This window comes from Stegostoma tigrinum, chromosome 1, assembly GCF_030684315.1.
Source record: "Stegostoma tigrinum isolate sSteTig4 chromosome 1, sSteTig4.hap1, whole genome shotgun sequence".
NCBI classification, from domain to species: domain Eukaryota; kingdom Metazoa; phylum Chordata; class Chondrichthyes; order Orectolobiformes; family Stegostomatidae; genus Stegostoma; species Stegostoma tigrinum.
This window is the reverse complement of record NC_081354.1, coordinates 72,899,075-72,914,956: the sequence shown is the minus strand read 5'-3', so window position 1 is coordinate 72,914,956 and position 15,882 is coordinate 72,899,075. Positions and strand designations below refer to the sequence as shown.

Here is a 15,882-nt window from a genome sequence, read left to right as displayed (position 1 = left end):
AGGCTGTCCTTCATCTAGTTGGACACGAGCCATGTGTATTTGCAGTTGCGGTTAGAAGAGGATTCCCAGAAGTATGCTACAATTAATACCCATAAGAATTGTTCCATAGACCAGACTGCCATTTTGGGTATCATCAACCTGTACAATTTGTCATCAGGCAATTGAGAATGTTTTAGAAGGTCTACCCCAGTTCACCATTTATTTAGATAACGTGCTAATAACAGGGAAGACTAATAAGAAGCACTTAGAGAATTTGGACATAGTTTTTCCCCGGCAAGTGCACTCATTAGAATGGGAAAAAATATTTGTTCCAGGCACCTCAAATGAGTCAACAAGACGTGGTCATACCCGTTGGAAGGTAGTGATCAAAGTTGCCCCAGATCCCACTTCTGTACCGAAGCTTAGGCCTTTCCTTGGCCTCGTAAATTATTACAGAAAATTTGTACATAACGTGGCCTCCATCCTGGAACCTTTGCATCAACTCTTTAAAAAAGGGTCGACTTTGGAAATGATCACACAGACAAGCCACAGCTTTCAGGGAAATGAAGAAAAACAGCTATCATCTTCTAAGGAGTTGGCACAGTATGATCCCAAGCATGATCTGGTATTGGCATGCAATGTCTTCCTGTACAGCATTGGGGTAGTACTAGATTGTAGGTGGCCCAATGGAGAGAAACACACAATACTGTATGCATCCAGAACTTTGGCTCATGCAGAATGTAAATATGCCCAGATAGAGAAGGAATACAGAAGGATATTTGGAATCAGGAAGTTTGACCAATACATTTACGGATGTAAATTTGTAATAATAACAGATCACAAACCACTGCTAGGTTTGAAAGACTATCAGGAACCGGCATTGCCAGATTTTCCATATCCACAAAAGCCAACAACTATTTTTGCTGATCCTGGAAAGCCCACTGTGGAAAAACATAAGGACCGGTATTCTCTCTGGGTCAGCAGGTAAGCAGATGGCAAACTGTGCCAGCTGCGCTCAGAATACTTGTGACTATCTTGTTGTCGAAGGTTGCAACATGAAAAATTAAGGATTGAAATATAAAAGTTGACACCTGTGGAAATAAATCTTTTTATGTGTAGGAAACTGTCTTTTATTAGTTGAGGCATTGAATACAAGAGCAAAGAGTTATGACAGAGCTTTGTTAACTTTAGTTAGACCACAGCTGGAGTACTGTATGCAGCTCTGGTCGCTACATTGCAGGAAGGATGTGACTGCGTTGAGAAGGTGAGGAGGAGATTCATCAGGATGTTACCTGGGCTAGAGTGATTCAGCTATGAAGAGAGACTGGATAGGCTGGAGTTGTTTTTCAGAGACCAGAGAAGGCTGAGGGGTGATCTGAATGAAGTGTACACAATTCTAAGTGGCATAATCAAAGGAAAATCTTTTCCTGTTAGTAGAGAGGTCGGTAACTAGGGGCCACAGCTTAAGGTAAGGGAACAGGAGATTTGGAGAGAATTTTCAGAAAGGTTTGTTCACTCAGAGGGTTATGAGTATCTGGAACTCAATGCTTAAACGGGTGGTAAGAGGCAGAATCCTCAAGATATTTCACAACTACAGTACTTAGATGAACACATGAAACAGCATAGTATATAAAGCTATTGACCAAGTGCTGGAAAATGGGATTAGAGAAAATGCATGTTTGACCACCAGCGTGCACTTGATGGAACAAAGGGCCTCTTTTCATGCTGTAAAATTTCTATGACTTTATTTGCAATATGCCAAGTATATGTTACTGCTTGGCCACACAGACCACATGTTGGAGCAGCTTATATGGCATGATGTCAAATACATTGTTCTAGATATTTATTGGGGTTGGTTATACAGCCAAGAACAGAGTGGGTGGAGTCCTAGACAGGAAACCCAGAAGCAAAGGCTTTGTTCAGGCTGTGAAGTCTTAATTCTGCAGCCCGTATTTTTTTTCATCCCAAAGGGTTCCAGCCCAAAATTCAGCCTGACTGATAGAGTTACCTTCCAATCTGGTAGGGAGCTCTCTCAAACAAGTAGCAGGAACAAATCTGTCAGATCTCTGATCCTGCTGGGATTGTGTGAGGATGCCTGATTCCAAACCCAAGTAGTGTTCTCATTTCCAGGTCACAGTGGGAGGAGATGGAAGACTGTTATCCAATCCAGGGGTCTTTTTATGGGTTAGGTGCGACAAAACGGAAATTGGACTCTGGAGAAAAACACTCCTGCTCCTTTTGGCCCACAAACAGTGCTTTGAAAAACTTACCTTCTCCTCAGAGTTGTCTTTAAGCTGCCAGGTTTCCAGATGTCCGACAAACTTAATTTTAGACCCTCCCTGAGTGAGTTATAACACCTCTTATGACCCTGCAATGCAGGTTAAATCTGAGGCTGCCAGCTTCGTTAAAATGGCTAAAATGCTAATGTCTCCAGGAAGCTGATAAGCTGCCTACCACATCTCCTGCCCAGATGTAAGTGATTAGAACTGGTTTCCAGAATTTATCTCCAATTTGCAACTTTCCCACCACAAACACCAACAACCTGTACCCAGTCCCAGGCATTCACCATTGTTAAAATTCCTCCCATCATTTCCATTTCACTGGGTCTTTGTGATTACCATATTTATTTGTAGAAATTAATCTTTCGCAGTTCATCAGCTCACGAGCTAGAACCCTGCGAACACACAGGAGGAGGGTCAGCATGGAGTGTTCAGTGGTTGAGGAGACTGATGGAAGGGTAGGGTTGAGGGACTTCTCCCAACTCTACACTTCTCAAACTTAACTATTTAAAAGCATTTTGGCTGTCCGCCTGAAAGGTTAACACTGTCACTAAATAACCTGAATCAATTGGATGGTGCATTCACATTGTCTCTTTTGGACTAATTTTAATCAAGGTGCCACAACTGATGACCAGACTTTGATTTGCATTTAATGCAACTCTGTTGCACAGAGAGAATCTTGGATTTTGGCAGTGGGGCCATTTACAGGGAGGTTGGCACTGGAGATGTGAAATTTGTCATCCAGTATTGATTTTATGCCTAAAGAACAGACATAACAATAATGAATTTCTCCAGCACTGACCAAAGAACTATATAAAACGTAAGTTCAAAATACCTTCAATACTTCACATTAATATTTTAGAATTATTTTATTGATGATTATATTAGAAACTCTCTGGGCATTGAAAGACAATGAGCAGTTCTAAACATCTTCAGTTATGTGCATTTGGATTAGAATTCTTCCAGTGCGTTGCCTTAACATTAATTACCTTTTATCTTTGTTTAACAGTCCACCATTTTCTGGCTTCGACCAGATGATGACATACAACTTGATTCTCAAAGGAATTGAAAAACTGGATTTTCCTAAGAAAATAACAAAACGCCCTGAAGAAATCATTCGTAGACTGTGCAAGTGAGAAGTATTTTTTTTAATTGTGATGTTGTAGCCATGCACCTGGATTTACTCCAGACTTTGGGGAATTGAATAATTCAGAAAGTACTACTTACCAACCGATTATTCCCATAAATTGTAACAGAAGAATAACCAGTCAGCTGTATTTATTCTCAATACAGGCCTTTGTAAGAAGGAAATTGGGTGTATAATTGAAGAGCAAAAGCTTGCAGAGCTCTGGAATGACATCAATTTCAACTTTATTTTAAATGAAATGCCACAGGCATAATGGGCCAAATGGCCACCTCCTGTACTACTGTATTCAATATTCTTCTACCTTATTTTTGCTTTGCATTAGAAAGGGACGACCTTATTAATTAAATGAACCCAATATTTACTTAAATGGAGAAATGTATAGATTCTTACATCATTGGGTACATCAGAGAATTGATTTTAACCCCTGGAAAGGAATTGTGCAAGGGGGATGGTAAAGGGAGTAGCTAACTATCAGATGTCCTGCAACGTGATGCCCACGATTTTATTTAACACACAAGCCTGGTGAGGATGGTTGGCGTGTCATGGTCAAGAAATGCACAAAGAAACTTGAGTGGGAGTAAGCCAAAGGTTCTTTGTGGGGCTGGAGGAGCATTGCTGTCTTATGTATCTCTGTTAACTCCTTTTTCTCCCAGTTTGGCCATGGTTGAGAATCCTCAAGAACCTCCTGATGCTGGTTTAGATTTCAGAAATGGTTTAAAATCCTCAGAATCAACCTGTGCATTTAAATCTGCACCATGTTGTCTTCTGGCAGTAAACCAATTTCCAGGTTGAAAATGCACTATATATGCGATGACAACAGGACCAATGGAGAGAAGTGGCTCTGGCCATTTCACTCAAGCTTGGCTTCGGCCAACGGTTAAAATCAGCTCTTAGATATGTTGGCAAGCAGTATATTGATCAGTGGGATTGTATAATGCCAACAAATTGTTCGCATCTTTAGTTATACTAAGAAAATAACTTAAACTTGTTTCCAATCCCACACAAGATAATTCACTCATTGGGTAGAATTTTACTGGTTCTGCTGAAGTGGCCCCAATAATCAAACCAGAAGAAAGGCAGGGCAGGAGGATGCTGGGTCAGGGGGCCAACGAGTTCACGCCTCAGCCCAATCTCGCTGGATGAACAGTCAAACCAGTGGTGGCAGGTAGCCCATTTGAACTTGTTTCTTTGTGCCATCTGCAGTAAATTTGTACAACACGCATGTATTCAGAGGAAATACTTCGCTGATTTACTACAAGTTTAGTGCTCATTCAAATGGATGATTAAACTGAGTAGTCAGGCAATTGACAGCTAATATTGCTTCAGTAACCTCTGAAGTGAGATTCTGTGAAGGATAATCTGAGTAACTAACTTTTTCACAGATTCTGCAGAATTTTATAAAGAACAGAAAAAGTTTGGCTTAGTGGAATGGGATAGTAACTGATTATAGGCCTCAGGAGCAGAATCCAATATTGTTATTTGATTTATGTACCAAACAATCCTTGCTTTCCCTTAAATCATTAGGGCAAAATAATTGGTGGCAAGAACCATTTCTGAATTCCAAACCCACGTTTGATGACAGCTTGACCTTATAGTAAGCAGCCACCTAATGGCCACGAGCCCATCCGCCATCTAATGAAGGACAGTGGACATGCTGTCTTAGCTGTAGGTCCAATCAGATGGTCCACCACTTCGCAAGTACAGTAGGCAGAGATGTGCCCTGAAAAGGCTTCCATTTCTTCATATTAAAAGCAACCACAGTTGCCAGTCTTTCGTTATGATACCGGGCAAGACTCCTGCACAGGATTGTTCGCAATCCCGGCTGTCGTTGGTTGATCACTGCCATTCAGGTGAGTAAGTACAGATAGCCTCACAATCCATTCGACCCCTACCCCCACCGTCCCCAACACTTAGCCAACCATTGACAACCTACTTCAAAGACTCTGCTGGCCATAGTTTCAGTGATGATGGTGGGGGTGCAGGATGGAGTTAGGGGAAGAATTGGCGGGATGTCTTCTTCCAGGAAGATCTTGGCAGCTTCCCAGTTAGCCCACAGTTGGGCACTTACAAGTTCAAATGGGCTACCTGCCACTGCTGGTTTGACTGTTCCTCTAGCGAGATTGGGCTGAGGTGTGAACTCATTGGCCCCCTGACCCAGCATCCTCCTGCCCTGCCTTTCTTCTGATTTGATCATTGAGGCCACTTCAGCAGAACTAGTAAAATTCTACCCAATGTGCGAATTATTTTGTGTGGGATTGGAAGCAAGTATACGTTATTTTGGTCATGTACTTTCTGAAAAGGCCACGTATGAATCAGCTGCTTTACGACAATTCAAAGTGTTTTATGATAATTTTTTCTGGTGCCACCTTTCAATGTACCAGATTTATTAAGTTCAATTTCCTAGTTCTCCTTGAAATCTGAGCTTGATGTGCTCATTTGGTACGAGAACCACAAGACTATCATATCCAATAGCAGTCCATGATATCTGCTCATTTGTAATATGGTTCTGATCCACAAAGGTATCAATATCCACATTTGCACAGTCTATGAATGTGGGATAAGCCATTTAGGACTGATATGAGGCTAAACTTCTTTGCCCTGAGTGTGGTGAGCCTGTGGAATTCTCTGCCACAGAAAGCAGTTGAGAACAAAACTTGAATATTTTCAAGAAGGCGTTAGATATTGTTCTTAGAGCTGAAGGGATCAAAGGGTAAAGTGGGAAGATGGTACTATGTTAGACAATCAGCCGTGTTCATATTGAATGGCAGAGCAATCTTCAAAGAACAAATGGCCTACTCCTGCTTCTATCTTCTCTGTCTCTATGTTTCACACACAACCTGTTGTACTCTACTCAGTGGTAGCCTCTTAAACTAACCCTGGTCTGTGAAAGGAATGTATCAACCAGAAGGCCAGAAGTGGTATCAGTGGAAATCTTTAGTAAGGGTATGTTCCTTTACTACCATTTTAACAGGGAATTAATCCATTCAAAGTGAGTTTTGTTCTGCAGCAGTTTCTGTTTCTGACAGGCATATGATGAACAATGAGGGTTCATGGTTTTGGAGACAAGATTGAGCCTGGCTGTGGTGCTGTACTCGCAGTACCCTGTCAAACATCACCGTCAATGCTACAACGTAAAGCATGAGTTCTGGAAGGCTGCAGAGCAAACGAAGCCATCACCCAGCATTAGACAGACACGACAGGGGACTAGGGTGAGAAGAATAGAGAGAGTGAGATTTGGAAAAAAACTTATTGTATTTTTTCTGTGACATCCTTTATTGCAGGCAAAACCCAACCGAACGCCTGGGAAATCTGAAAAATGGAATCAATGATATAAAAAAGCACAGGTAACTTTTATCCATGAAGACTTGCATAGATTTTATAGACATTTGGCAAAATCAGGATAGTTAGATTGGGGCTGGCACGGTTGGATGTGGGAGGTGAGTTGGCAAAGTTTCTGAGTAGATGCCTGGAAGGAGTCTGCACTCTATGGGTTTTTGACCTCACAGCATCTGCAGTTCTGCTTTGATAGCTTTGCTGTCGCGAAGTGATCTGATTGACAGGCTTGGTTTCCAGTCAGCTGTGGGTACTCTGCAGGACGCTGAAGTTGCAAGAAGAGATTGTGAAGGGCAGTGTGATGTCTGACGTCAGCAGAAGGGCTCTGAACCCTAACCTCAGAAGAAGATTGAATCTCCCTGACATGATGGCTTGTTGGGGGGTATGATGGTGGGTTGGGGGGGGGGGAAGCGTGTTGGAGTCTGCAGGAAGCTAGTCTGAGTTAGGACATTAGTGGAGTTTCAGCGAGATCTAGGAAGCGTTAACCATCTCCATGCATTTGTTCTTCCCTCTCTTCAATGCTGGATTGCTGGAGGTCTGAGAAACCATGCTGCCATGGTAAAGCCTGGATAATACGTTAAATCCGAGGCTCCTGGTCTCTGAAAAGTATTTACATCATTAACTTGCCATCTGGAAGTGGGTTATCTGACTCCTTTTGTATCACACTGATTACAGCAGCGAGTGGGTGAGTTGGAGGCAGCCCGGGCTTGGTTATAGAGTTTAAACATCTCTGTAAATTGACAGTTCACTCATCACCTCAGGAAAATGCTGTAGCTGAAAGAAAAGACATGCTGTCAAAACTTTTCATCTTCCTCTGATCAGGGCAGACGCAAGAATGCCAAATTTCAAAAGGAAGATCAATTTATACTGCACTCAAATAGGTTAAGGCATTGCCACGGAGAATACAGCAGGAAACAATCAACCCTCATGCTTTTGTTTAGTTCAACAAAATATTATGCCATGTCTGGACACATTCCTTTTCCCTACGGAGGATAGGTCCCTAAGTATGCATTTGTGTACCTACTAGCAGATGTAAATACACTACATTGTGTGCCAATTTGATCATTGTAAATTGATTGTTTGTGCAACACTTAGTAGACTTGGATTATTCAGTAAATTTTTTAAAATTGAGGAACCACATTTAATTTTAAATCATGGCTCAGATCTTCTGGTGAGAAGACAGATCTTACAGCAGTGTGAAAAGGAGTTGCACATCAAGACCCTGTGAAGTCATTAATGAACATTGAATGCAAAATCAGAGAAATAACTAAAACTTTGAATGTCACATTACAGGGACATTAAGTATTTTTTAAAAATTACTCTTCCAATTAATCAATTAAAATAGCATTAAATGTTTAATAGGAACAGAAAAGAATAATACTGAGCTGTGTAATACATGCAGAAGTTTCATTGTACTTTCTTTTCTGTGGCAATGTGTATTGTGTTTGCTGCTACCCTTAACATGTGTTCCAAATTCCTCTGGTTTCTTGGTGTGGTCTGGGTTCACTTCCCTTGGATGAGGTTGAGACCTAAAGAACAGGATGCAATGGAGATGTCTAAGGGTGGCCCAATTTAGAAGTCTGGATGCAGAAAAAATGGAAAGTTAAGAGTATACTGTTTGATATGATTGCCATTGAATGGATCGATTCTCAAAGTTATCAAAAGTTCTGGACTGTTATATTTTGCATTTTGACTGCATTGGCTAATTAAGTAGAGAAAGTATTCTGGCTGTTGCAAACAGTCAAAAGCTGTGTGATATAATCCACCTGTTTTTAGGATGTACATTCGTTATACCCAACATCAAACCTAACCATAATATTCATAAACCATATCATGCATTTTTGCGGAGCTTTTTGGTTGGTGAAGCTATGTCCTGTCATCGGGAAATAACTAGTTTATTGATAGTACATTGTAGCAGCATGAAATGGTTAACTTATTTTTTAATGTTTTGGGATATATTTGCCTGCTTTTCCAGGTCAATTTATGATAGATTTGCACTTTTCACACCGTATGCAAAGTATAGTAAGTGACAGCCTGAATGGCATAACTATTTTCCCGCAGTATAGCTTTGATGTACCTTATTTTAGTATCAAAGTTGCATTCTGGATTAAGGGTTTGAGCCCAATTTACAAGATTACAAGGTGAATCTCTTAGCGCATACAATTGTAAGATTCCCAACTCATTTTTGACCTTAAAAGAAAGGCTTATGGTAACAGTAGTAGAGAACCCTTGGCAGATTTTTCAACCAGCACATTGAGGAAATGGAGTTTGTTAGACTGTTTAAAAAAATTGTGTGTGGGGCGAATTGCATTAAGGAGTGTAAGGAAATGTTTATACCAGCTGCAGATTCAAAGATGCTAAACATATCATCTGTATATTGGAAATACGCAAGGACAAGAGTTGGAAGATCCTCAAAAACAATTTCTCATGGAAACTAACAAAAATGTAAATGAGATCTGGACCTAGAGGGGATCCGTTGCAACACCATGTTGACTTAAGTTCTGTGCCAAGAGGACTGCCAGCCCTATTGGAGTTACAGGCATTAATTGAAACTGAACTCTGCAGGAATTGCGAAGTTCATAAGTTTAATTCAGAAAATAGTGATGCATCCAGAATATCAAGAGATAGTGACATGTAATAGCTTCTTTGAGAGATTCATCAGTGAATAAGGTCATAATATCAAATGAACACATAAACACAACATTGCTGTAGATAAGCTAGTCACAAATAATTTTCACGAAATTGACAGAATCCTTCATCGTACTCATGGAAAACTTACTGTGCAAATTGGATATCAAAATAGAGTCTTCCAAAGATTCCCTTAGGGAAGAGGCTACCCCGGTCATTGCTTGTTATTTATCTCACAATCCCAGACCTGAAAAGTACACAGCCTACCTCAGATTACCCAAGAGGTTTCTCAAACATTTGAGGAAAAAGTGAACCTAGCTATTTGACTTTGGGTTGAGGCTTATTTTCTTTGACTTAAGTTTGAGTTAAATGTTTTGAAGGGGTTTACACCACAAAGCCTAATGAGTTCTCACACCGTATCTTACGAAACTAACATCCTAAGCCACCCCTCAACCTATCCTTCATATCCAATTTCAGCCCCTTTTTATCTTTGCGCCATTCCAACCACTTTCATTGATTCCATCTTTACATGCTGCTGTGCACTGTGCAGTGGAGCACTACCATTCCAAAGCAGTTTTGTTTAGCCATAGGCATGTAGAGAAGATGTTGGAGAAGATGGCCCGGGACTCTCTGACAGGGCTAGCAGTCCTCTTGACACAGAACTGGCTGAAGAGGCCACATCGCCAGACCCTGGCAATGTAGGTCAGTGCAGAGGAATGGCCAGCAGTGCCATGAAATGATCAATGACCTTCTCCACTCTGCCAGGGTAAGTGTCATAGTCTTCTCTGTCCAACCTCAAACTGACTCTCTCTCTGCTACTGCACCCATGTTCCCCCAAGATTCATACTCTGTCATACTCAGTATTGCATGAAATATCTGCCCTCATCCACTCTCACCTTTGCTATCCAGCCACTCTTGCGTGTCAACTGCACTGCCTACGCGTCCCCATGAAATACCTCACTCACATATGCTAGCAGTAACAACTATGCCACCCGCTTTTATTTAAATTACTTTGTCCCTTTCTCTCATAACTGGAAAGAGAGCCAGGGTGGGTGGAGGGTGGCTGAAATTAAGCTCCTCGCAGGAGAAGACCAGGACTGCTCCTGTGGGGATGGACACAATGCCTTGTCTCACTTTGTCTTATAGGATCTGCTAGCTTGCCCACCGTCTCTGCAGTGAAACAGCCCACTCTCCCAGGCCATGGCCTCTGAGGATGACAGTACTGACTCCTCAAAGAGAACATCGGGCAGGCCCATTCTTGCAATCCGCATCAGGTCAAATATGGACACCTCAGTAAGAATATCAGGTTTCATTTGGAGTTGGGAGCATAAACTGGTGAGCATCACCCTGCAACAGCCCTACACCTGACGAAACAAGAAATACCCCAGGGTTTTGGCAGAGGGCAGGCACCTGTTCAGTGCCAGGCAGGAGAGGACCCTAAGGTTGGCAATCTGGGACTTTGTCCGTATGTACAAGGAGGAACAGGAACAGCAGATGGGTATATGGGCACATATAACTGTCTGCCTGCTTCCATTGGCAGATAAATTGGCAGCTGTCCTGAAGAACCCGGTCCAGCTCCCTCAGAGCCTGGCCATTGGTCCTCAGGACCAAGACATGGACACAGTGGGACGGCGAACTTGCCGTGCATTCCAGGTGTCTCTGCCTCACAAGGACACAGGGTAGTCCCAGTTGGCACCCAGCAGGAGGGGGAAATATCTGTGGCCCCCGACAATTCCCCACTAAGGGTACTTCAGATGTGGCCAGGCCCCTTGCCAACACACTTCCTATTCCCCGCCAAACCAAGCAGTTCACACTGAGAAGTATCAACTTACAACTGATAAGATGATCCTCGTCATATCTGGCCCTTCCAGACACAAGCACCCCAGGATCAATTAACCAAATCGTCAAAGCCCCAGTGCTAAGCAGGCTGCCACCACCCTAGCTGTGGGACCAGAGCACACCAAGATGGAGTGGGAGGAAGAGGAGAAAAAATTTATTAAGTTTACTTTGGGAGCAGTGGTAACAATACGCTGTGTAAGATTTGACACTTATTTATAAATGGCTCCACTTGACCTTTCATCTGGTTGTTTGTTTCGCTCTGTAGCCTTGAATGTAACTGTCCCAGTATGAAGCACAACCTCATGTCCATACAGGATATACCATGGACTGAGGCCTGTGTTGAGAGCCTGTTGCAGTATCAGGACACAAGAGGAACGAGGTGTTCAGAGGACAATGGCTCCTGCTGACACTATTGGCTCTCATCCTACAATTTCACACTTTGTTCTAGGCCTCTGTGTCCAAAGGTGTTTGTGTGAATGAGTGAGCAACAAGAAGGCCCTGTATTAGGATAGCCAGGGGTTAGGGACTCCACAGGTCTGTGTCTGTACAGTGCATGGATCTGTGTGTAATGCTGCTTCTCTTGAAATAGCCTTATGTCAGTGGGTATTGTAGCCCCTTCCCCCGCTTACTTGCACACCTAAATGTGACTGCAGGGATTTCCTTCCCTACTGTTCACTTGCCATTTTCTGTCCAGCATAAGGTGACAGTGAATACTCCTCGACTTTGTAGCCTTTACATCCTAGCTAGAGCCCATATGTTGAAGTCCTCTTGTTGGTTGATCATCCCATAAATCCCACAGGCTTTGCACTTCTCCGTGTCCCCACTCAATCTGTCCACCTCGAACAAACACACAAAAATGGCCAATTTCCCGAACTGATATTGAAAACTGCCCAACTTTTTGTGAAAGGACTTGCTGAATGATGGATGCCTTTGTGGACTTTGGTGAGGGCTGATCCCCTAAGACATGGCTGCTCACTTGCTGCATGTTGAGTATGTTAGTCAGGTAAGCTGCTGTAATATGGTGCGGGGTGAGACTGACACGGCATACTGCTGTACAACAAGTACATGCTAGTGACTGAGGGCTGCTGACCAGCAAGGCAGGCTGCCTGGTTATGTGACTGTGCTAATTGGAACAGCAAGGCAAGACAAGGCAGGGATGTTATGAGCAGATATACGCAGCTAGGCTGTAAGTGACCAAGTGCAAAGTGCTGAGCAGCCTTGAGATGCATTTTTGAAAAATCCATGTGCTGGTCCCTGTTTGTGCATGCACAATGCTGCAGTCTTTCAATGCTAGCTGCCTGCACACCCTGCAAGCAGGTCTGTTCTTCATGAACGGCTTGCCAGTGTGATGCTGAGCCAGTGTGTTGATCAGCTGCAATGATGGAATTGAGAAGTTAGAAAATGTTGGTTGAGGGGTATGTAGGGTCAGTGCCCATGGGGTACACCCTGAGACACTGCTTGGCCCTCTAATAAGGACCAAGCGGTAATTGATGTTGCCAAATACCTGTTGTGATTTTTGAGGCAGGGTTCCTTGATGGTGTTGTTTAGTGCAATTGGTAAGATAGGAGACTGAACAGTAATGAAATGAGTTGGGCCGTTAACAAAGCATTTAACAAGCAATAATCCTTTGAATTGATAACTTACCATTGCCTAGCAAGAAATTTGGTATACAGCTTGACAAAAGCATAAAATATGGAGTGAGATACTCCTGACAACAAATTAATCTGTGTCTGACTACTTTTCTAATTCTGCCACAAATCATGCCGAATACATTGCTCAGATAATATTATGCACATTGCTACTATACAGTAGAGACATAGAGTTATACAGCATCGAAACAGACCGTTTGGTCCAACACATCCACGCCAACCATATTCTCTAGACTGATCAAGTCACATTTGCCAGCATTTGGCCCATATCCCTCTAAACCCTTCCCATTCATGTACGCATCCAGATGCCTTTTCTCAATGTTGTAATTGTACCTGCGTTCACCATTTCCTCTGGCAGCTCATTCCATTTGTTCACCATCCTTTGCTTGAAAAAGTTGCCCCTTAGGTCCCCTTTTAAATCTTTCCCCTCTCACCTTAAACCCATGCCCGCTAGCTTCGGACTTCCCTACCTTGGGGGAAAATAACTTGGTTATTCACCCTATATATGGCCCTCATGATTTTATAAGCTTCTATAAGGCCATCCCCCAGTCTCTGGTGCTCCAAGTAAAAAAATCCTCAGGGTGGCACATTGGCTCAGTAGTTAGCACCACTGCCTTACAGTGCCAGGGACCTGGGTTCGATTCCATGCTCAGGGGCTTGTCTGTGTGGGGTTTGCACAGTCTCCCTGTGTCTGCCTGGGTTTCTTCCAGGTGCTTCGGATTCCTTCAAGTCCAAAGATGTGCAGCTTAGGTGATTGGCTGTGTTAAATTGCCCAGTGTCGGTGGATGTACAAGCTAGGTGGATTAGCGTTGGCAGATAAAGAACTACAGGGAGAAGGTCGAGGGCTGAGTTGGGATGGGATGACCTTCTAAGGGTTGGTGTGGGCTGAAGTGGCTTTTTCCATACTGTGGGAATTCTATTCAGCCTCTCCCTATAGCTCAAATTCTCCAATCCTGGTAGCATCCTTGTAAATTTTTTCTGAACCCTTTCAAGTTTAACAACATCTCTCCTGTGCCAGAGAGATCAGAATTAAATGCAATATACTAAAAGTGGCCTAACCAATGCCCTGTTCAGCCACAGCATGCTGTCCCAAGTCTATACTCAATGTACCGACGAATAAAGGTAAGCATTCCAAACACCACCTTCACTGCCCTCTTATCCTGCGACCCCGCTTTCAAGGAACTATGTACATCTTGTGTTCGGCAACACTCCCCAGGGCTGTACCATTAACTGTATAAGTCCTGCCTCGGTTTGCCTTACCTAAATGCAACTTCTCTCATTTATGTGAACTAAATGCCATTTGCCTCTTCTCAGCCCAATGGCCCATCTGATCCAGGCATTGTTGTATTTTAAGATAACCTTATTCAACTTGCTCTGCACCATCTATTTTGGCATCATCTGCAAACTTACTGACACAATCTCTATATTCTTCTGACACAATGCTGCCATTAAGCCATAAAAAGTCATGTTGACCACCACACACACAAATGTGAAATAGTGTGATGTGAATTTCAGTGACCCTCAGGGCAGATGTCCCAATGTCTGGCAGAGGCTACCAAACCTTCCCCCCACCCCAGTTCACAACAGGTAAAGTATTGATTATATTCAAGTAGTACATTCTTGAAAAGCTGAGAATAAAATACGTAGCATTAGATGTGAATCCACAGTAGAGCTCATTTACTGAGTAATCCCATATATGCGAAGAATTGCATGAAGGCCAATTTAAGGTTATCAGTCAGGCTCGCATTGTGGCTCACTTATGCTTACCAGAAGATATAAATATTCCCACTCATTAAGGTCTCCTTTAGAAATATATTTTTAAAAATCCAGGCATCTTGCCTTCATTAGAATTAAACAAAAGCGTGGGGTCAATAGTTCCCTTGTTCATCCCCTACAACAAAGCCATGATGAATCAAGGTCAATCTGCCAACCAATAAACACCATTATCTCATGCAGGACAAACTGTTAGCCCCTGTAGTGTTAACAAAGTGTGGAGCTGGATGAACACAGCAGGACAAGCAGCATCTTAGGAGCACAAAAGTTGACGTTTCGGGCCTAGATCCTTCATCAGAAAAGGGGGATGGGGAGAGGATTCTGAAACTAATAGGGAGAGAGGGGGAGGTGGACTGAAGATGGATGGAGGAGAAGATAGGTGGAGAGGAGAGTATAGGTGGGGAGGTGGGGAGGGGATAGGTCAGTCCAGGGAGGACGGACAGGTCAAGGGGGCGGGATGATGTTTGTAGGTGGGAAATGGAGGTGCGGCTTGAGGTGGGAGGAGGGGATAGGTGAGAGGAAGAACAGGTTAGGGAGGCGGGGACGAGCTGGGCTGGTTTTGGGATGCAGTGGGGGGAGAGGAGATTTTGAAGCTGGTGAAATCCACATTGATACCATTGGGCTGCAGGGTTCCCAAGCGGAATATGAGTTGCTGTTCCTGCAACCTTCGGGTGGCATCATTATGGCACTGTAGGAGGCCCAGGATGGACATGTCGTCTAAGGAATAGGAGGGGGAGTTAAAAATGGTTCGCGACTGAGAGATGCAGTTGTTTATTGCGAACCAAGCATAAGTGTTCTGCAAAGCGGTCCCCAAGCCTCTGTTTGGTTTACCCAATGCAGAGGAAGTCACACCGGGTTCAGCGGATACAGTAAATCACATTGGCAGATGTGCAGGTGAAAATCTACTAGGTGTGGAAAGTCATCTTGGGGCCTGGGGTGGGGTTGAGGGAGGAGGTGTGGGGGCAGGTGTAGCACTTCCTGTGATTGCAGGGGAAAGTTCTGAGTGTGGTGGGGCTGGAGGGGAGTGTGGAGTGGTCAAGGGGGTCCCAGACAGAGTGGTCTCTCTGGAAGGCAGACAAGGGTGGGGATGGAAAAATGTCTTTAGTGGTGGGGTCAGATTGTAGATGGTGGAAGTGTCGGAGGATGATGCGTTGTATCTGGAGGTTGGTGGGGTGGTATGTGAGGGCTAGGAGTATTCTCTTTTGGCCGTTATTGCGGGGGCGGGGTGTGAGGGATGAGTTGCGGGAAATGCGGG

At 43.5% G+C, this 15,882-nt stretch overlaps 1 protein-coding gene across 5 annotated transcripts in view; it reads left to right on the top strand.

Moving 5' to 3' along the window:
- Positions 1 to 15,882, top strand: part of prkg2 (protein kinase cGMP-dependent 2) — a 126,550-nt gene that overhangs the window by 94,538 nt on the left and 16,130 nt on the right. For 4 of the 5 annotated variants that reach the window (XM_059646243.1, XM_048535971.2, XM_059646239.1 and 1 more), the window contains 2 exons: positions 3,268 to 3,390; positions 6,687 to 6,749. In XM_059646243.1, the coding sequence (XP_059502226.1) occupies positions 3,268 to 3,390; positions 6,687 to 6,749 (186 nt within the window). The remainder of the gene's footprint in view (positions 1 to 3,267; positions 3,391 to 6,686; positions 6,750 to 15,882) is intronic. The other variant, XM_048535979.2, reaches the window with a different exon arrangement.